A 22869-nucleotide genomic window follows, 5' to 3' on the forward strand; every position below is an offset into this window, starting at 1 on the left:
GCTCTCTGGCTGGCCTCTCTTGGCTCTCCTCCCACTCCCACCTGCAAGGCTAAAAACCTTGGGGTCATCTTCGACTTTGCACTCTCCTTCTCCCCTCACATCTCTGACGTCTCTAAGAAGTCACACTACCAGCTGCACCTCCTTAGAGGTATTCTTTCTTTCCTCTCCTTCCCCCGGAAGCTCACTGTTTCCAGAGCCCTGGTCCTCTCCAAGCTGGACTACTGTAACAGCCTCTATCTAAATCTTCCTGCCTCTACTCTCCGCCCTCTGCAACTTATCCAGAACAGGACTGCGAGACGTGTCCTTGGCCTCAAGCCCAGGGATCGTATCTCTGCAGGACTGAAATCTCTGCACTGGCTCCCAGTGGCTATGAGGATTAAATTCAAAACCTGCTGCATTGTACACAAGATCTTCTGGGGTCTGGGGCTGCAATACCTTCAACTCTCTCTTCCTAAATATCTTCCTTCTCGAGCTCTTCACTCCTCTGCCTCCAACTCCCTCAGGGTCAGTCGCTTCTCCAAGCAACGAGTTGGTGGCTGATCACTCTCTTCGGCAGGGGCGTCTCTCTGGAACAGCCTTCCTGCCTCCCTGAAACTCGAAGAGAACCATCTCCGGTTCCGGAAACACCTCAAAACCTTCCTCTTTGCTTCGGCTTTCTCTCCTCCCCTCCCCTGCTGAATTCCTGACTGAAATTGCACTGGTTATCTGGCTACCCTCTGATCTCTGGCCCAGGCCCTGTCAACTGCCTACCTGCACTGCCTCCCTGGCAACCCCTGCACTTGGGGACTGTTATTTCTGTATCCCTTCAGTCCCCCTTCCAGCACTTATGTTTGCACTTCCTTGCACTTGCCACTAGCTGGCTGTTTTATGTATTTTATTTATCTTATTTATTCCACTTTCCCATGTACTGCACTTTCCCCTCTCCCTTCCCCCGCGCACTTTTCCTTCCCCCTTCCCATGCACTTGCGCAATCTGAATGACACCTGGCCTAGTAGGATCGTTGTCTGTCCTCCCTTTATTCGCCCCCCCCCCCGCCTTGTCTCGCCTTGAAACACTTGTGTATAGGCGCGTTATAGATGCCATATCATATCATATAAATTTAGGAGTTTAATTCTTACGGGTGGGACAGGGCTGAAAACATTTTAATTCCCCACTGGTTTGCAGTGGTAGACGGGGCTGCACACTTATAATCTGTCTTCCCTGCTCTGCATATGAGCTTGCACAGCGCGTGTGATTGCTCATCAGCAGGCTGTACAATGATCTGTGCATCCTCAGAGCCCAATACCATTAAGAGGAACAAGGGGTTGCATGCAGTCACAAAGCCAGCAATTCATATCCCGTGTTTTATTGCAGTTAATAGGATGGCACTCATTTTCCGTTTGCTTGGTTTCTTTTTTGCTGGTTGTGAATGGATCTCCGTACCTGCTGTAAGGCAAACTCTAACTGCTGCTCCCTCTCCTCGGTTTTCTGGAGCACAGACATCCAGCAGCGATTAAGCATTTGCAATCGATTCCGCAGGCTGCTAGCATCATCACCAGCACTCGACTGCAACAAGTCATTGCCAGCATCGCTCACAGTCTCGACTGTGTTCTGATGGGCTAATACGTCGTTCTTTAACACCTAATGGACAACAGACAAGGCAGTGTTAAAGAGGTTCTTATTCAGCGAATATACAACAGTAGAATGTGAGAAAGCTTGTATACACTGAGCAAAGAGCAAGTACAAAGCCCCCAATAATGGGAGGAAATACGACAGAACCAAATGTGCCCCCCACTGCCAGGAAACCCCCAAAACAAGACAACAGAATGACACAGACAGACACAAGGAATTTGTCCTGAAACTCTGTTAGGTAGATTTTCATTTTTTATGCATAATCTCCTCCATCCGTGAGCCCCCAGCACATTTTGATGGACTAGTGGATGTTTTGTCAGTTCTCCTGAGTGAGTGGGAACCTTTTTTTAACACTCACTGATTCTTTTCCTACATCTTTGGGATCGTTTTATATTTCTTGTTCAACCTTTTTCTTGGAGTACTGCTTTCATACAAGTTTTATGGCATCTGCCTGACTTTTGCAGCACACCGCACTCTGTATGCAGTGTTGCTGGGAGCCCTTTGGATTTTCTACTATAGGGAGATATTTTTATCCTGCCTATATTTTCCTGTTGTGAAATCAGCACACATCACTGTTAGGGAGAATTCTCAAAAATGTGCTAAGTCCCTCCACCTTAGAGACCCCCAACAACTTTTTTTTACCTGGAGAGAGAGTAACCCCTTTTCCCCACTCTCTCATGGATTTTTGTGTGAATGTTACTGCTGTGTTTCTTTTGGTTATGGAGTCTAACAAACTCCATAGGCATCATCTTTACCAACTGTATCACAAAGCACCTTCAGTGCAGTGACACAGGTAAGTCTAACAGATTTCCCAAGGTTTAAATACCTCCTCTGGGATCAACTACTGTTTCCCAGAGCAGTAAAGAAAAATTGACTTTACTTAGCGTTGTAACTTTCTAGACCCAGCACACACTATCTTCCAATAGGGTGCTGGAGGGGTTACTTAGTATCCCCCTTTGTCTAGGTTCTTATGTAGCATATTATATGTTACCCTTTCCTCGATTGACTGGCTGGAGGCAGTGGTTTAGTTTTTTAACTACCTTGGTTTGCATTTACCGCGACCGTTCATGGCTCCGGTAAAGTAATCGCGGGAGCCATCTTTTTCAAAATCGTGCCCGGTCTTCTTTTTTCGCCATGTCTTTGTGTAAAGGTCATTCTAGAGAGTTTCTCTGCATGCTAAACCAGATTTAGTCTCTTGGTTCATTTTGCCTTTGGCAGGGGTTTCTGAGAGAAACCCGCCTCTGGCGCCCGAGTATCTGGGGTAGGCAGGAAGTGAGGGAGGTGCCCGAAACTCTCTGTGCTTAGTCTCCTAGGAGACCCAAATGCACTCTCTAGTTCCTTAGATCTGGGGTCCTGCACTCGGCTGAGGGGGTGGGGCTGCGGGTCAGGCTTGGTCAGTCCTGCTTCATGGGAGACTGGAGGATCTTCTAAAAGCTTTAGGCCAGCTTAAAAGTAACGCACACAATCTGGTGTCCCTCTCCCTGGCTATACGGTTTCCTGCAGCAACTCTGAGGAAATTCAACCAGCTGCGAGATGGGTGTCCTGGTGGCTTACTTTGGAGTTGATTGGTCCCACCAACTCAAAGGGAGAAGTCGTCCTTGCAGGGGCTTCTCTGTCGATGCGAACTTGGCAAGTTGGCACTGCAGCAGGACTTCACCGGGCAAACCAACGGTCCAGGAGTTGCAGCAGGCGTCCTCTTCAAGCTCTTCTTTGGTTCCTTCGTCCAGTGGTCAACTCTGCCTTCCAAGCCATGAGACCCGCCTTTTAAACAGTTTTCTCCCATTAATCCTAGCCTAGCTGCCATTCACCCAGCAGGGTGCCTGCTCTTGCCAGACAGTCAGCCAGCCAATCACGCCAGAGTGCATTTGGTTCTCCTAGGAGACTAAGCACAGGGAGTTTCGGGCACCTCCCTCGCTTCCTGCCAACCCAAGACACTCGGGTGCTAGAGGCATGCTTCAGTCCTGAAGCCCGCCAAAGGCGTAGGAACAAAGGGACCAAATGTGATTAGGCGCGCAGAGACAAACTCTAGAAGGACCTTTCCAAAGAGAAATGGCGAAAAAAGAAGTCGGGACCTGTTTAAACAAAGGGGGCTCAGACGCCATCTTGAAAAACATGGCTCCCATGATTTTTAGCTACCAGTGTTTGCGGTCTGGAAAAATCACGGTAGTTCATTGTAAAACCACTGCCACCAGCCATTTCGATAGGAAAGGGTAGCATTTGACTGCTACATGAGTTTCTAGACATAGGGGATACTAGGTAACCCCTCCAGCATTCTATTGGAAGATAGTGTGTGCTGGGCCTAGGAATTTAAAAAGACTAGTAAAGCCAATTTCACTTTACTTTCTCTGGGAAACAGTAGTTTTTCCCCAGAGAAGGTGTTTAAACCTTGGGAGAGCCTAAAAGGCTTCCCTGTGTCACTGCACTGAGGGTGCTGTGTGACACACATGAAAAGATGATGCCTATGGAGTTGTCTAAAACTCCATAACCAAAGAAAACACAAGAGTAAAACACACACAGATTTAAAAGTTCAAAGTCCCAAAGTTTAGCAAAAGAGCTGGAGGGCTCTAAGGTGGGAGGAATTGTCACATTTATGAGAATTCTCCCTAACAAAGCTTATACCAAAGGTTGGGTTGCCTATACCTATAGTCATAGTTGTTTGTAGTGTTCCCAGAGGGTACTGCATTCAAACTTTGCCTGAGACCCACCTTATCTGGAATGCTGAGGGGCTGCATATTATCCCCTTGCGCACTGCTCCTGTGACTTTTTGGTTCCAGTGACAACCGAATCGGAATGGTTGGTGGCAGTGGTTTTAACCTACTAACTTTTGTGCTATTTTTACTCCCAGGCTGTACTCAGAAGGGTTTGTTAGGGAGAATTTTCAGTTCCTGTGCGAATTCCCATTAACCCGGGAGACCTCCAGCACTTTTGCTGGACTCTTGATTTTCATCCCCTAAGTGAGTGGAACTTTTTACCACTCGCTCATTCTTTTTCTCTTACCGTTTTATGGAGTCTGGTAAACTCCATATGTTTAATCCAGGCATCTGGTTTTTGCCTGGAGACACTCAGAACCCACTGTGCAGTGTCACTGAGTCCCATGGACTTCTCTTAATGTTTAAATACATTTTCTTGTGAGAACTACCATTCCCATGAATAGTAAGATACCTTTCATCTTACTTATCTTTTTCTTTTGTGGGTCCAGAACCCACCACCCTCTGTGTGTGCTGGGGGGTTACATTGGAACTCCTCCCAATCCTCGTGTAACTTTTTGTTACACTGACTAACTCAAATGGCTAGTGGTAGTGGTTTCTTTTTTACTACCTTTTGTGCAGGAGGTAAGAATTGGTGCAGTCACACTGTGTGAGACTACACAAGACTTATCAGCTTGGTATTAGGTAACCCACCCTTTGGTACAGGTCTGTACTACACAAGTTGGTAGTGTGACTGAGCAGCCAGGCGTATCTCAAGACGGGTAAATGTGAGCTGTAAAGCTGTACAGGTGAAATCAGTCAATAAAAGCATCCAAGTAACACTTACACTCTCAAGGTTTCAGGTATAAATATATATTTATTTATTTACACATGAAGTTTTAGTTAAGCATTCTTTAAAAAGGCAATTTGTTTGTATCAGTTCAAGTACACTTTAGGATCACTTTTCAAAATCAATAAAGTTGGTGAATACTCTTTGGATATGGTAATACATTTCTCCTAGACCCTGAAGTGACTTCAATAACAAGGATAATACTGCATTTATATATAACACCAATATACTTTTCAGACTCTAGAAAAGAAGGGTTAAGGAAGAAAAATAGAAAGGTTAGAACATACTTTCTTATTAAGTGAGGACAGTTTGAATCCTCCAATGAAATCTAAGTAATCTTTTCCCAGCAGTAAAAGTGTTCAATTAATTACAACCTATTGAAGGACAAGCAAGGCCAAAGTCAATGGATTTTAGAAGAGTGCCTTTAGGGAGCCAAGACAGCCACAGTCAATTTTGAGAAAGTCTATAGTTCTGATGCACTTCCTGGCTAAAAGTCTTTTACAAAGTCAGATAGTTCAGAAAATCACTGTAAGAACACAAGCTGTGCCTGTGCAATAGGGCGTTGAAATCAACTCAGAAAGTTAAGCAAGTGCAAATCATAAGTGAGACCGTGTCATGACCCATCGGACACGCCCCTTCTGGGCCTCCTGGTCCCCGTCACGTCGGGGCTTGCACTCTGTTGTACTACCAACATGGCCGCAAACACTGAACGCTGCCTACTAGCCTTCACGTTCATTGCAGCACGCTCGATAAAATAGCCACACCCCTGCGCTTCCGCGCGTCTCAACGCTACTGTTAGCTGTGGCTAGACGTGTGCCCCGTAGTTTGCTTTCACGGAACTTTGTTGCTTCCCTGGTTCCCGGACCCTTGCTTCATTCTATCCCTTCTCCTTCTTACCCAACCTTCTCCCGGAATCCGTGCACCCGCCTCCGAGTGCTTCTTCTCCTTATTTTTTCCCGGATTACCTGGAGTTTACTATCGATCCCGGACAAGAAGTTGAACGAACACTGGAAGCCGAAGACGGCCGAGCGGGCTTGTACAAGACCCGAAACTTAAGAAAGAAAACTTCTACAACGGAATCCATCAGGCAGCGAAAACAGGTGAGAAAATGGGAAACCTGTGACAGACGGCATGACTTAAGGCAAGAAGTTTACTACCCCCAGCCCCAAAAAGTACCTCTGGTAAGAAGAAAAGTGGTCCAGCTGGATGTCATCTTGCAATTGCCAAGCAGACCCTGGTTCCTGGGCCTCAGTCATGGGGACAAGAGGGAGGACGTCTGGAGGGCTCCTGCGGCAGTACTCGGGAAGGACTTCGGCTGCTACGGGCTCTCTTTGATTAAGCAGCATTTTGCGGTTTCAGAGCCTCGCAAAAAGCACTGATGCAGATCGAATATGTCCGGTTGGTCATTCCTTGCTCCCTCGATCCAGGCCTCTGGTGAGGGGACTCGGGATCGGGATTTCCTGCTTCTGGGGTGTCCTTAGGAGGATCCTGGAGCTTTCGGTCGGATTTGTTTCATGGCAGACGTTGCACTCTGTTATGGACACTCGACCTCTGTAATTGGGCTTCTGCAGCAAAGGAGAGGCACAGCCAGTCGGGGATTGCACCAAAGTGGAGTTTGTCTCGGGGTTAGTTGGTCCCACTAAGCCAAGGGGAGAAGTCGTTCTGTCCGGAGCTTCTCTGTCGATACGAAAAGGAAGGTCAGCACAGCAGCAGGGATTCACTGGTACTTCGAGGTCCAGGAGGTTGTAGCAGGCTTCTCTTCACAGTTTCTGCTTGGGATGTTTCTTCCAGTGGTCGATTCTGCCTCTACTCCCAAAAACCTCACCTTTTAAGCACGATTTCCCATTCATGCACAGTCCAGGCTATCAATCACACAGCAGGGTGGCCAGCCAATTAGGACTGGTTTCGTTCAGGCACACCTAGAGACAAAGGACAGGGGAGTTTCGGGACCCTCCCTCACATCCTGTCCTTCCAGATACACTGGAGCCAGGGGCGGGCTACAGAGCTGAAGCCCGCCAAAGAAAAAACACACAAAGGGCTCAGTTATGTCTCAATGCACAGAGTGAAAGCCAAGAAAGACCTCACAGACAGAAAAAGGTGAAAAAAGAAGACAGGGGCCATTTTGACAAAATGGACACCCATGGGTGCTGTACTGCAGCTGAGGGTTAAGCCTGCGTTAGAAAAGCACAATGGTAGTAAACATTCAACCACTGCCACCAGCCATTTAAAGTAGTGAGGGTAACAAAAAATGTTACATGAGAAAGTAGGAAAAGGGGATACTAAGTAACCCCCCAGCACTCCACATAAGATGTGTGAGCTGGACATACAAAGAGAATAGTTAAGTAAGATCCATTTCACCTTACTATTCTTGTGAACAGTAGCTCACCCAAGACAAGGTATTTAAACCTTAAGAAAAATCCAAGGGACTTCTCAGTGACACTGCATTGAGGGTGCTTTGTGTCACCATACAAAAAGTAAATGCATATGGAGTTTGTCAGGGATCTATGTGATCACTGCACCCCCCCCGTAACAGCGACGGACGAAAATGCCGAAACCAGTTACGGCGCGGCACAGTGATCATATGGATCACTGTGCCTGCTTTCCCTGGCCTGCATTACACCTCCCAACCTCCCCACTCCACTTACCTTTAGGGCGGCACACGCAGAAGTGTGCCGCCTGCACTCTGCGATCCCTGCGGTGTCAGCTCCTCCCACTAACGTGGGTTGAAGCCAACGCCGCAGGGTGCTTTTCTTTTTTTCTTTTTCTTGTGTTACGTGTCCCCTGCTTTCTGAAATGGTAAGCAGGGGACACCCCCTCAACCCCCGACCCCTGTTACTGCGCCCAGGTAGAGCAGGGGACACCCCGGCTCTGCTTGGGTGCAGTAAATGGCACTCATTTTGTGCGCTCCCAAAGTCGCAGTGACTGAAGGGGCACACAAATGAGGGCGACATTTTGGTACAATACCGTTTGTCAGACTCCAAAAACAGTGAAACCACACAATCCAAATCAGGTCAAAACATATGAGAGAGGGAGAAAAAGGTTTCACTCACTCCAGGGTTAAAATTAAAAAGTCCTAAAGTCCAGCAAAAGTGGTGGGGGTCTCTAAGTTTGGAGGAATTAAGCACTAAAAATGGAAATTCTCCCTAACAGTCCCTAATAACAAGAGATAAGTCTTATTAAGTCCCACACCAGTTGGACTTTAGAAAAACGTACCTAACAGGGTCAACAATGACCCAAAATGGTGACAGTATTTGCTTTTTTTGCCAATTCAAGATGGCTTGTCCTTTCTTGGTCCTCCTTTTGCCATGCAGGGTGGGGGAGGTGCTTGTTTGGCCTTTGACGAGATCCCTTTGTGATGCCCACCAGTGTGTCTATGAGGATAGAAAACAGGGAAGGACTATGAAACTCCACTGGTCTTTGTCTTCTGCTGTGCCTGCATGGAAACAGTTCCAACTGGGAGGCTGGCTGTCCTGAAAGGACAGCCACCACCCAGAGTTTGAATGGTGCATGTGTGCTGAATGGCTGGGTTCCTGGATAAAAGGCACGGATCCGGAGGCTGAAGCTAAGCTGACCAATGAAACTGAAGAATTGACGAGGAGGAAGAGGAGAGATGCCCCCAGCTACATTCAGACAATCGGAGATGCCTTCCATGTAACTGCTGATGTCCGATCCCTTCTCCCAACAGCCAGGAGGGCCCCGAAAAGGATGACTCTCTCCCTTAGACAGATGGGTCCAACCAGTCTGAAGACGACCTGCATTTCGAGCCATCCCAGAACGAGCTGTGACCTTCACTGGCTGCAAACTGCCAATACTCTGGGACTTGTGGCCACTGTGCAGTGCATCGTCTTCCGAAGATCGAATCCTCCTGAAACTTTGATCGACTCCTTCAGGACCTCCCGAGGCAAGATTCCACTCCTTGAAGTCCCTTCATCAGAGTGCAGGACAGAGAAAGTGAGACAAATCAACCGAGCGATAACCGTTCTTCACTAGTATTTTGAAAAGGGCACCTTAACCACGGAACGAGAAGAATCCATTGCTGAGAATCCCTCCACTCAACTGCTGCTGCGTGATCAATTCCAGAGTCCCTCCTTTCATCTGCCTGACTAGGAACTGATGCATCATGGGGACGACGTGCTGCAACTTCTTCACTTGTAGGGTACTTTGAGTTGATTTGCTGCTCCTGTGTTGCTGGAGTGCGGATTCTGATTCGAGCATTTGGGAGTTTGCCCATACTCGTTCGCCCAGGACTAATGCATGTGTGCCTACAGGGAGCCTTCTACAAAGTCCATGAACTTTTTTTACACCAAAAGCTTTACTTATTTGCTACTGAAGACTTCCTCTGGAACGTTTGAACTTTCCACAGCCTGTGCATTGCCTGTTTGACCCTCCAATCTGACCCTGATACTCTCATACCAAGATAGGAATGGACTGCTAAAGCCTAAGGCCTCTTTCAAAGTATCTTAAGTATTTACCTGCTTTATGTTGGTTTTGTTTAATCGATTTAACCTGAAGGAGATATTCTGAAAGTTAGTATAAACGTTTTACTTACCTTTCAATTGCATACTGCCTTTCTAAAGTATTACTAAGTGATTTGGTTACTGTACATAATGCATTGGTTTTTCTAAGTTATTTATTATGTGTTATAGTACTTAACTTTCTGAGGAATTACCTTAGTGTATATATAAAGTAAACCATTATTTGTATATAGCTTTCAGTGTGCTAGTGTTTCTTTGGCCTATGTGTATACTCTTTGTACTGCCTACAGACCTTTCTCCTTCCTAAGATAAACCTGGCTGCTCAGCCATTGCTACCAACAAAACATTTGTGGTTCAGGCCTATAGTAAGAGTTGGAGCCCTGTGTCCCAAGTGAGAGTCTTCTAAAGTCTTACATAAGGTGAATTTAGTAAAACTCCCTAACACCCCCTCACTGCCCAAATAGCACATGTGACCGCCCCCTAATGACACCACCTGTAACATCGGAACAGAGTGCCCAATTCTACTGAAGTAAACTCATTCTAACAAACAAAATGTCACACTCGAAACACACCAGAGGGCAAGCAACCAACAGCAAGGATGACTCTCCAGCCCCATGATTAGGATGTGAGCTTCCGCTCCTTGACTTGGGCTAACAGGCAATCCTTATGCTTTCTTTGCACCACCTCCAGTCAGGAATACAGGGTAACACTGGGACCTTGAATTTGGATGAGCCCAAAGAGGTACTTACACCCCCCTCCAACCTCTCACCCTCCATCTAAGGCCATCGGTGCGCCCAGGAATGGGGATGAGCACAGCCCTTGTTACCCTGAGACTATGCCCTGACTTCTCACACAGAAGAGGAAGAAGCATCTCCGCTCAACCCTCAGATGTCAGCGCTGATTTATCCTCACTTCCAAATCTTGGGGACGTCTAAATGAGCATACATGGCTCATATTAAGTAACCCTTTCATGCTAGGATGAGCAATGTGAAACATTAAAGGAGCACCATTATATGTATTTTGTACTTCATAACCAGTTTGGTGATAGAGAAACCACGTGAGTAGGTCATAGAAAGGTGGGCAACTGAGGGGGCCAGGTGGCTGAGTGAGAAGCTGGGTGAGTGGGTGACTAGCAAGCCATTGGCTGTGAAGCTGGGATGACTGAGGGAGCCAAGTGGGTGAATGAGAAGCGGGGTGGGTGGCTGACTAGCAAGCCATTTGTGTGAAGCTGGAATGACTCGGTGGGGCCAGGTGGGCGAATGAGAAGATGGGTGGGTGACGAGAAAGCCATTGGCTGTGAAGCTGGGATGACTGGGGGGGGGAGGGGGCAGGTGGGTGAACGAGAAGCTGGGTGCATGGGTGACTAGGCAAGCCATTGGCTGTAAAGCTGGGATGACTGAGGGGCCAGGTGGGCGAATGAGAAGATGGGTGGGTGACGAGAAAGCCATTGGCTGTGAAGCTGGGATGACTGGGGGGGACAGGAGTGTGAATGAGAAAATGGGTGGGTGACTAGCAAGCAATTGGCTGTGAAGCTTGGATGACGGAGGGGGACATGAGTGTGAATGAGAAAATGGGTGGGTGACTAGCAAGCCCTTGGCGGTGAAGCTGGGATGACGGAGGGGGACAGGAGTGTGAATGAGAAAATGGGTGGGTGACTAGCAAGCAATTGGCTGTGAAGTTGGCATGACTGATGGGGCCAGGTGGGTGAATGAGAAGCTGGGTGCATGGGTGACTAGCAAGCCCTTGGCTGTGAAGCTGGGATGGTGGAGGAGGACAGGTGGGCGAATGAGAAGATGGGTGGGTGACTAGAAAGCCATTGGCTGTGAAGCTGGAATGACTGGGTGGGGCCAGGTGGGAGAATGAGAAGATGGGTGGGTGACGAGAAAGCCATTGGCTGTGAAGCTGGGATGACTGAGGGGGCCAGGTGGGCGGATGAGAAGCTGGGTGGGTGGGTGACTAGCAAGCCATTGGCTGTGAAGCTGGGATGACTGGGTGGGGCCAGGTGGGCGAATGAGAAGCTGGGTGCATGGGTGACTAGCAAGCCGTTGGCTGTGAAGCTGGGATGACTGGGGGGGCCAGGTGGGCGAATGAGAAGCTGGGTGCATGGGTGACTAGCAAGCCGTTGGCTCTGAAGCTGGGATGACTGAGGGGCCCAGGTGGGTGAATGAGAAGACGGGTGGTGACTAGCAAGCCATTGGCTGTGAAGCTGGGATGACTGAGGGGAAGGTGGGTGAATGAGACGCTGGGTGAGTGGGTGACTAGCAAGCCATTAGCTGTGAAGCTGGGATGACTGGGTGGGGCCAGGTGGGTGAATGATATGCTGGGTGCATGGGTGACTAGTGAGTCATTGGCTGTGAAGGTGGAATGACAGAGGGGAAGGTGGGTGAATGAGACGCTGGGTGAGTGGGTGACTAACAAGCCATTGGCTGTGAAGCTGGGATAACAGAGGGCCAGGTGGGTGAATGAGAAGCGGGGTGGGTGGGTGACTAGCAAGCCATTGGCTGTGAAGCTGGGATGACTGGGTGGGGCTAGGTGGGTGAATGAGAAGATGGGTGGGTGACTAGTAAGCCATTGGCTGTGAAGCTGGGATGACTGGCTGGGGCCAGGTGGGTGAATGATATGCTGGGTGCATGGGTGACTAGTGAGCCATTGGCTGTGAAGGTGGAATGACAGAGGGGAAGGTGGGTGAATGAGACGCTGGGTGAGTGGGTGACTAACAAGCCATTGGCTGTGAAGCTGGGATGACTGGGTGGGGCCAGGTGGGTGAATGAGAAGCGGGGTGGGTGGGTGACTAGCAAGCCATTGGCTGTGAAGCTGGGATGACTGGGTGGGGCCAGGTGGGTGAATGAGAAGATGGGTGGGTGACTAACAAGCCATTGGCTGTGAAGCTGGGATGACTGGGTGGGGGCAAGGTGGGCGAATGAGAAGCTGGGTGTATGGGTGACTAGGAAGCCATTGGCTGTGAAGCTGGGATGACTGGTGGGCCAGGTGGGTGACTTCAAAGTGACAAGTCCCTGGATGAGAGGCATCGTCCTTAGTCGCGATTATCATTGTGTGTACCTGTCCTGCGCTAAACATTATTACGTACATGATGCTTGGCGAGTTCCACCTCGATGAGCTTCGGGTCGCTTCCTATGGGCCGCTGTGAGTCCAACAGTTGTTCAGTGTGATCCAGCCATGACATGACTTCAGACAAAGCATGTTGAAACTGTCCGAGCGCCAGCAGTGCAGCCTCCAATGTATGCTGTAAAGAAAGAGTGGGATCACAAAGAGAGCTAGAAAGCTGGTCCAAGTCTTTCACTCCCTCCCTGTGTCTCAGCACCAGATCCAGCCACTGTTAAAGCCCTGATTGCGTCCCAACAGGAATCCTAGCCCGGCAACTGCCGGCATACTAGCCACTGCCGTGACACCAGCACCTTCTCTGGATTAAATCCTTGCACCAAAGCCATCAACTTCTGGCCAAGCAACGCACCCAATGACATCAACTGCCCCAGGCGGTTGTATACGAATTGTTTGTTTTACAACTGCTCGAATGACAATTGACCTTTTCACAATTGACCGAATTGTGAAGGTCAATTGTACCATACCCCCCAGGCCACTACCTAAGCACAACTCTCAGCAGAAAACTATGTCCCTTATTTAGTCCCAGTTAATGCTCTACCCCTCACTCCAGCCTCTTTCCCAAACTCCTGACCCAGTAGTCACCCTTGTGCTGGAAGCAGCTATAGCCACTCCTTGAGCCTCGATCCCAGTCAAAGACAAGGGGCCCCCACCAGCCACAGCCTCAGACCCAGTGCCAGTCCCATCCCCAGCAGGCCCGGCCTCTGACTGTGATCTGAACATCGGTTTGCCTTGTCATTTTTGCCACATTTTCCAGAGCATTTATTTTTAAAGGGGACTGGCCCCTAAACCCCCTGACCACACAATACCACACCCCCACTGCCCTAAAAACCAATATTAAATGTACCCTTACACCCCACCCTAATAAAGATGCAAAAATGTGGCAAGGCAGTGAAATGGCTGCAACCAAGTGGACCAGTCCCAGGCCTGGCATCAAAACCCACCCCCAGTCACAGCCTCAGAACCCAGTCCAAGCCTCAGAACCCAGCCCCAGGCTGGGACTCAGAACCCAGTTCCAAGCCCGGCCTCACAACCCAGTTCCAGCCACGGCCTCACAACCCAGCCACAGGCCCGGCCTCACAACCCAGCCACAGGCCCGGCCTCACAACCCAGCCACAGGCCCGGCCTCACAATCCAGCCACAGGCCTGGCCTCAAAACCCAGCCACAGGCCCGGACTCACAACCCAGCCACAGGCCCGGACTCACAACCCAGCCACAGGCCCGGACTCACAACCCAGCCACAGGCCCGGCCTCCAATCAAGCCACAGGCCCGGCCTCCAGCCAAGCCCCAGGCCCGGCCTCCAACCAAGCCCCAGGCCCGGCCTCCAACCAAGCCCCAGGCCCGGCCTCCAACCCAGACCCGGCCTCCAACCCAGCCACAGGCCCGGACTCACAACCCAGCCACAGGCCCGGACTCAAAACCCAGCCACAGGCCCGGCCTCCAACCAAGCCACAGGCCCGGCCTCCAACCAAGCCCCAGGCCCGGCCTCCAACCAAGCCCCAGGACCGGCCTCCAACCAAGCCCCAGGCCCGGCCTCCAACCAAGCCCCAGGCCCCGCCTCCAACCAAGCCCCAGGCCCCGCCTCCAACCAAGCCCCAGGCCCCGCCTCCAACCAAGCCCCAGGCCCCGCCTCCAACCAAGCCCCAGGCCCGGCCTCCAACCAAGCCCCAGGCCCGGCCTCCAACCAAGCCCCAGGCCCGGCCTCCAACCAAGCCCCAGGCCCGGCCTCCAACCAAGCCCCAGGCCCGGCCTCCAACCCAGACCCAGCCTCCAACCAAGCCCCAGGCCCGGCCTCCAACCAAGCCCCAGGCCCGGCCTCCAACCAAGCCCCAGGCCCGGCGTCCAACCAAGCCCCAGGCCCGGCCTCCAACCAAGCCCCAGGCCCGGCGTCCAACCAAGCCCCAGGCCCGGCCTCCAACCCAGCTATTGTTACTTATGCAGCAACAGACCTGGTCACTGAACTGGTACAGGCACTACCCAAGGAACTCCTGCTACGAGAGGTGCTGCTAGGGGGGTGCTGAGGGTCTTTTGGTTGTAGCCCCGAATAGAAGCTCAGGGGCTGCAACCAAAAGTCTAGCTAGCCCCGAGTCCTGACAGTTCCGACATAAGCATAGCCCCGGATCTTTTCCAGATCTAGCAACAGCCCTGCCTACTATGCCTACACCAGCTGACTACTGCTTCCCCCACACCAACCAACTAGCACCTATGCCATTTAAATGCAGTGCGTACACACCTGTCTATCATTGATCTTCTCGCCCAGATTGTCCCACAAGTGTCTCAGCTCGGTCACTGGCTCCTTGATGATATCTCGGTCAGTCTGGTCTGTGGCTTTCTTCAGCATAAGCTCACCCTGGTGGCTGAGTCTCTCCATCTCAATTTGCTGCTGGTAAACTTCCACTTTAAACTCCTATGAAAGAAGACATAGAAATGACAGGCTTTATCTCAGACCTTTGGACTCGGGTCACGATGGCCCCCCCACCCTTTACCCACAGAGGAGCATGACCACTGCACCCTGATCTGCCTCCAGAAAAGCAGACTGAATCACTCACCTTCCTGGCAGCAGGGTGGCACCACTCATTCTCACACATTCACATAGGAAGGCAGAACCCCATTCCCTGTCTTTACCCACAGAAGCACAAGCAGGCAAGTTTGGAGAATTTTCTGTTCAATTGCCAACCCTGACATCCAGTACTTTGTGAGGTTTGATGAACTTAGCATTCCTTCTTAAATAGTGAATTCTCTCTTTCTATAGAAAAAAGCACCTTAAACTCATTCTTCCATCGTCTATGGAAAAACACTGGAATGACATGCATTAATCACCGTAATAGCATTTCTGATGTTTGTCTGCTTAGATTCACATGCTGTGCATATGGTCCGACATCCAGTGGTAACCGCGGAGTATTGCATCTTGTCTTTCGGGAACCGAAAGGAGACGCCAGCATAGGCGTGTCTGTAACACTATCCCTATCGTGACGTGTAGTGTACCCAAAATCCCTCACGCGCCGAGGTCCCTCCGATTGTATTTTTTCTGCCATGAGGGAGCCCAAGGCTATAGTGAGTGAGTACATAAAGAGAGAAAGTAGTAAGACGTCTATGTTCCTTCCACCCCGAGCGGGGAGGTTTGGAGGGCGCATGTGAATCTAAGCAGATAGAATCATCAGAAATGCTATTACGGTGAGTAATGCATGTCTTCTGATGTTTGTTAATCTGCTTAGAATCACATGCTGTGCATAGACTAGCGAGCAGTACCCGGAGTTGGAGGTGGGTTGTGAGAAGGAACAGTAGAGAAAAGATGTCTTAGTACTGCTTCTCCCACCTGAGAATCAGACCTAGAATGAGTGTCTAGGTAATAGTGTTTTGTAAAGGTGTGTACAGAACTCCAGGTTGCCGCTTTGCAAATGGACTCTAGGGGAACATTTACAATGAATGCTATGGAAGCCCCAGTGCTCTGAGTAGAGTGTGCTCTAGGCTTGAAGGGCAGGTCTCTCTTAGCAAGAGTGTAGCAGAGTGTGATGCATTTGACAATCCATCTAGAGACAGCGGATTTAGAGACAGATCACCTTCTCTACCAGCTGCCACTGAAACTAAAAACTGGTTTGTCTTCCTCAGTGGTTTCGTTCTTTCCAGGTAGAACATGACTGCCATGCGCACATCTTGTGTGTGTGTGTGTGTGTCTGTAGGCTTCTTTCAGCCATGCTAGTGGGATTCTGGAAGAAAGTGGGTAATTCGATTGATTGGTTCACATGGAACTTCGAGATGAATTTAGGCGCAAATCTGGGATGAGTGCGCAGAACCACCTTATCCCCGTGGACTCTAACAAAAGAGTCTAAAACTGAGAGGGCCTGTAGTTCTCTAACCCTTCTAATAGAAGTAATAGCTACTAGGAAGGCCGTCTTATAAGTAAGGTCTTTTAGATTTGCTTTATGCATTGGTTCAAAGGGAGTTTAGTTTATTCATTTGTATTGCGCACCAGACCCGAGGGTATGAGGGCGCAGGAGCAACAAAGTTATTCGCAGCTTGGTTACATGTTACAATGCAGTACAGTAATTACAATGGTTTTATGGATACAATGCAGTAAATACAGTGGATAATAGATGATTGAAGCAGTCATGAAAAAGGCAAATGTTTACGGATTTACAAATATACATATTTACAAGGTGGATAGCGCTGAGGTGGGATGAAAGGAATTTGCGGTAATTGTTCTTTATCCAGTGTATGTAGTTGCATCTAAATTGTGTGTAGGTTTGGGGTGTTCTTAGAGAAGGTGGTAGGGAGTTCCAGTGTTGTGCTGCTTTCACCTGGTAGCTGTTGCCACCCATTTTGGTGCGTTTGAATCTGGGAACTGTGAGGAGATTAGCGTTGGAGGTTCTAGTAGGTCTGTTGGAGGTGTGTTTACTTATTCTATCGACTTAGTAGTGGGGGGGCAGCGTTGTTGAGGCATTCGTGTGTTAGTGAGGCTACTTTGAGCAGGATTTTATCTGTTGTGTTTAGCCAGTTATGGGCTCTCCTAATGTTGGAGATGTGTTCTCTCTTGGGGATGCTGAGCGCTGCTCTGAGAGCGTTGTTTTGTAGCGTCTGTATTTTGTTAGTGACCGGTTTGCTAGCTCCTACGTATAGGGCGTTGCAATAGTCCAGTTTAGATAATACGAGGGCTCTGGCTAATGTAATGCAGCTCTGGGTGGATAAGAAGGGTTTGGCTGCCCTTATAAGCTTACATGTGTAGGCCATGGAGGATGCCATGGAGCTAACCTGTTTATGGAAGGAGAGGGAGGAGTCAATGTATATTCCTTAGGTTTTCACTTCCTTAGCTACTTTGATCGTGTTCCCGTCTATAATGAAGCTGGTGTAGTTGTGGTCCAATTTGGTTCGGTTTGCGGTGGAACTAAGTATAATGAGTTCAGTCTTGTCATCATTCAGGCATAGACAGTGAGATGCCATCCATGCCTGGATGATGAGGTACACCCTGTTCACCAAGGCCAAATCATGGTTGTAATCTCCCGTCAGCGGGATGAGGATCTGGGTATCATCTGCATATTTAGTGTAGGTGATACCCAGGCCATCTAGATCATCAAACAGGGGCTTCGTGAACACGTTGTACAGTGTAGGGGAGACGCATGAGCCCTGGGGGACTCTGCATGTGATGGGAGACCCCATGAGTCTGGTCAAAATCACATTTAGATCCCATCCGGGAGCTGGGTTAGAAATGGGGGGGTAAATTCTCTTAACCCCTTCCATAAAAGCCTTAAAAACAGGTTTTTTCCACCATAACACTTTCTGTTGTGACGTAGTGTAGGCTGATAGAGCAGCTAGATGAAGCTTTAGGGAATTAAAAACAAAACCTGAGTTTAACAAATGAGTTCGGTGAAACTCAATGTGGGTAGGCGAGCAGTCAATGGGATTGACGCCCTTGGTTTTCAACCAGATGACAAAGCGTTTCCACTTACTGGAATAGCAATAACGAGTGTTAGGTTTTCTAACCTCCCTGAGGGAGTTGAAGGTGTCCAAACTCTATGACCTCAGGAGCCAGGCCGCTAAGTTCAGAGTTTGTGGGCATGGGTGTAGTGTCTCCCCTCTGTCCTGAGACAACAGGTAGTACGGGCAGGGTAGTCTTAGAGGGGAGGAGAGGGACATTTCCATTAGAGGAGCGAACCAGGGTTAGCGGGCCCACATGGGGGCCAACAGAATCATGGTAACTGGTGCATCTTTTGCACTATCTTGTTGAGAAGGGGACTCGTGGGGGGGGGGTGACTGGGGGGGAGAGCGTATGACAATGCATTACTTATTGTAAAAGCATTTCTGATGGTTGTATCTGCTTAGATTCACATACTGTGCATAGTCCGACATCCAGTGTTCACTGCAGAGTATTGCATTTTGTTTTTCGTAGTCAAAAAGGGGACGTCGACAAGGCGTGTCTGTAACACTATCCCGATAGTGACGTGCAGTGTACCCACAATCCCTCACGCATCAAGGTCCCTCTGTTTGTATTTTATCTGCCCTGAGGGAACCTATTAGACTTGAGTGAGTACAGAAAAGAGAGATATAGAAGAAAGTCTATGTTCCTTCCATCCGAGCGGGGAGGAAGGGTGGGCACATGTGAATCTAAGGAGATACAGCCATCAGAAATGCTATTACGGTAAGTAATGCATTGTCTTCTGATGTTAATCTGCTTAGAATCACATGCTGTGCATAGACTAGCGAGCAGTACCCGGAGGAGTGGAGGTGGGTTGTGAGAAGGAACAGTAGAGAAAATATGTCTTAATACTGCTTGTCCCACCGGGGAATCAGATCTAGGGTGGGCATCTAGACAGTAGTGTTTTGTAAAGGTGTGAACAGAACTCCAGGTTGCTGCTTTGCAAATGGACTCAAGAGGGACATTTGCAATGAAAGCTATGGAAGCCCCGGTGCCTCGAGTGGAGTGTGCTCTTGGCTTGAAGGGTAGTTCTCTCTTAGCAAAAGTGTAACAGAGAGTGATGCACTGGACAATCCATCTAGAAATAGTGGATTTCGAAACTGCATCTCCTTCTCTTCCTGCTGCCACCGAGACAAAGAACTGATTAGTCTTTCTCATTGGTCTAGTTCTTTCCATATAAAACATCACTGCTCTGCGAACATCCAATGTATGCAGGCTCTTCTCACCCAAGTTTGAGGGATTTTGAAAGAACGTTGGTAGTTCTATTGACTGGTTGACATGGAATTTAGAGATACATTTTGGTGCAAACCTAGGATGTGTGCGTAGAACCACCGTATCCTTGTGAACTGTAACAAATGGTTCTAGTACAGAGAGCGCTTGTAGTTCACTTACTCTCCTAATGGAGGTGATAGCTATTAGAAAAGCAGTCTTAAGAGTGAGGTCTTTAAGTGCGGCTTTGTGCATGGGTTCAAAGGGAGACCCCATGATCCTGGTTAGTACCACATTTAGGTCCCATCCGGCAGCAGGGTTAGTTATGGGAGGGTGGATCCTCTTCACTCCTTCCATGAAGGCCTTAATAACTGGGACTTTCCACCATGACACTTTAAGTTGGGAAGTGGTGTATGCGGAACGTGCAGTTAAATGGACTTTAATAGAGTTAAACACTAAGCCTGAGTCTAGTAGGTGAGTCAGGTACAGAACAATTTGTGTGGGAGAGCAGTCAACTGGGTTGATGCTCCTTCCCCTACACCAGATGACAAATCTTTTCCATTTGCTAGAATAACAGTGACGAGTGTTAGGCTTTCTAGCCTCCCTGAGAATGTCCATGCATCTCTGCGGGAGCGGTAAATGTCCAAATTCTATGATCTCAGGAGCCAGGCTGCTAAATTCATGGTCTCGGGGCATGGGTGCAGTGTCCTGCCCTTGTCCTGTGACAGCATGTTGTACGGGCAGGGAAGTTTCACTGGAGGAGATAGAGACATCTCCATCAAGTGAGCGAACCATGGCTGCCGGGCCCACATAGGGGCCCACTAGTATCATTGTAACTTGTTCTTGGTGCATCTTGTGCACAATCTTGTTGAGAAGGGAAGTCGGGGGGGGGGGGGGGGGGAAAGCGTGAACAAATGTCCCTGTCCATGGTATCGATAGACCGTTCCCCTTGGATTGGTTCTGGGGGTACCTGGAGGCGTAATCTTGGCATTGGGAGTTCTCCAGAGTTGCGAACAGATCTATTTCTGGGAATCCCCATTGTGTGAAGACGTCGAAGACGATGTCTTTGTTTAACCGCCATTCGTACTCTGAGGGCAGAGGGAAGTCTCTGCTGAGTTTGTCTGCTAGCAGATTGAGTTCCCCTGGTACATGTTGTGACAGTAGGAACATGTTGTGTTTGAGAGCCCACTTCCAGATGTTCTGGGACAGCTTGGACAGTACTGGAGAGTGAGTGCCCCCTTGCTTGTTGAAGTAGTACATGGCTGTGGTGCTATCCGTGAGGACCATCACTGTCTTCCCTTGCATGTGTGCCTGGAAGGCTTTCAGTGCCTTGAACACAGCTAGTAGCTCCAGTAAGTTTATGTGCTTGGATACTACGCTCGGAGTCCAGACTCCGTGAGCAGTCTGATGGGATAGGTGAGCCCCACTGCGGGGGTGGCGAATGGTTTCCCTATTACCAGGTTTTCCTTCGAGCACCACCGTAGCGAGAGAACCAAGGCTTGCGAGACCACCACTAGATCGTCCCATTGTCCGCTGGCCTGACACCACTGGCTGTTGAGCCACTCTTGCATTGGGCGCATGCACACGTGAGGTACCAAATAAATACATGACGCCATCATTCTTAGTAAGCACATTGCTTTGAGTACCGTCACCTCTCGACCGGCCACATATTGAGGGATTTGAAACAGCATGTTTTGGACCCTCTCGTTGGAGGGGAAGACGAGGCCATCCTTTGTTCGAATTAGATCCCCTAGGAATTGTTTGATCTGGCTGGGGTCTAAGCTGGACTTCTTCTCATTGATGGAGAAGCCCAGTTGAAACAAAAGGTCTACAGTTTTTTGGGTATTTGAGAAGCATGCTTCGTAAGAATCCCCTGTTATGAGCCAGTCGTCGAGGTAAGGGTATACTGGGATGGACAACCTGCGCAGGTGGGCCGCTGCCACTGCCAGTACCTTCGTGAATACTCTCGGCGCTGATGCTATGCCGAAGGGTAGCACTCTGAACTGGTAGTGTTTGCCCTCTTTCATGAACCCGAGGTATTTCCTGTACGCTGGTAACATTAAAATATGAAAGTATGCATCTTTCATGTCCAGTGTTGTCATGTAATCTCCCTGTGAAAGCAGGGGGATTACCTCCTGTAGAGTCACCATATGAAACTTTTGAGGTTTGACAGATTTGTTTGCTGGGCGCAAATCTAGTACAGGGCGCAGGGTTTTTGGGTACAAGAAAGTACACTGAATAAATGCCTTCCGTTACCTGGGATGGAGGCACAACCTCTATAGTTCCTTTTTCTAGTAGTTGGTCCACTTCTTGAAGAAGGATGGCGAGGTGTTCTGGCGACATGCGTTGTCCCCTTGGGGGTCTGTACGTAGGGGAACTGTTGAATTCTATACAGTAGCCGCGGGCTATGGTTGATAGTACCCAGCGGTCTGATGTTATACCCTCCGATGCTGGAAGAAAGGGTGTTAACCGGCCCCCGACCGGCGAAGCATGGGAGGGGACCCGAATCATTGAGTCATTTGGTGTTGGTGGCTTGGGAACCTCTAGGGGTGGGACCCCGACCTCTTCCCTTGCCACGACATTGTCCTCTTTGGTTATATTGTCCACTGGTGCCTTGGTTAGAGGACCAGTTACCTGCAGAGTATTGCTGCCGCTGTTGTTGCTGCTGGCGTTAGCCTAGAAAAAAACATTTGTTGCCAAAACCACATTTGTTGGGAGGCCTTGAAATTTGATCTAGTGTCTTGATTGTGTCAAATTCCTTCTTTGCGGTCTCTAGTGCCTCATCCACCGCCTTACCAAAGAGGTTTGCATCTTCTATAGGTTTGTTAATAAGAGATGCTTGTGTCTCAGGTTTAAAGCCTGAATTGCGTAGCCATACATGGCGTTTGAGTAGGATTCCTTGGATTAGGGAACGCCCAGCCGTCTCTGCAGCATCCAGAGTATTTTTAATGATGCTTTGGTTGACTAAGGTCCCTTCAGTCACCGTGGCTAGAAGGCGAGTACGTAGGGGTTCCGGTACCTCCTCAATGTCCTTACGTAGTTTGCTCCATTGTGCATCTGCGTAACTTGCCAGCAAAGAGTAGTTGTTGGCAATTCTTGCGGAAAAGGCAGCTGAGGCTGTAATCCTCTTTCCTAGGGCATACCATTTTTTACCCACTTTATCTGGTGGTGCCTCGCTAGTTGACAGCGGGACCCCTGCTCTCTTCCTGGTATTTGTCACCACTAAGGAGTCTGGTACAGAGTGGCCCCTGATGTACAACGGGTCCGATGGAGAAGGACCAAATAATTTTTCTATCCTCGGGTCGACCCCTCTGATCAACGCGGGAGTGGATAGTGAAGGAATAATTTGTCTCTTTACTGAAGCGAGGAGGAGAATGGTTTGGCTGACAGGGGGTTTCTCGTTAATGATCTTTTCTACAAAGTCGATGTCAGGAGAAGTTTCCCCGGTCTCGATCTCGAAATGCGCTGCTGCCTTGCGTAGGAGTGCATTAAACTTAGGTTGATCG

General features: G+C 49.3%; 1 protein-coding gene across 20 annotated transcripts in view; it reads right to left on the bottom strand.

Annotated features, from left to right (window-relative positions):
- Positions 1 to 22869, bottom strand: part of MACF1 (microtubule actin crosslinking factor 1) — a 1825008-nt gene that overhangs the window by 269850 nt on the left and 1532289 nt on the right. For all 20 annotated transcript variants that reach the window (XM_069622429.1, XM_069622430.1, XM_069622431.1 and 17 more), the window contains 3 exons: positions 14978 to 15151; positions 12712 to 12867; positions 1423 to 1620 (listed from right to left, as the gene is read on the bottom strand). In XM_069622429.1, the coding sequence (XP_069478530.1) occupies positions 1423 to 1620; positions 12712 to 12867; positions 14978 to 15151 (528 nt within the window). The remainder of the gene's footprint in view (positions 1 to 1422; positions 1621 to 12711; positions 12868 to 14977; positions 15152 to 22869) is intronic.

The sequence above is a fragment of the Ambystoma mexicanum genome, chromosome 11 (genome assembly GCF_040938575.1).
Source record: "Ambystoma mexicanum isolate Mex_15411 chromosome 11, UKY_AmexF1_1, whole genome shotgun sequence".
NCBI lineage: Eukaryota > Metazoa > Chordata > Amphibia > Caudata > Ambystomatidae > Ambystoma > Ambystoma mexicanum.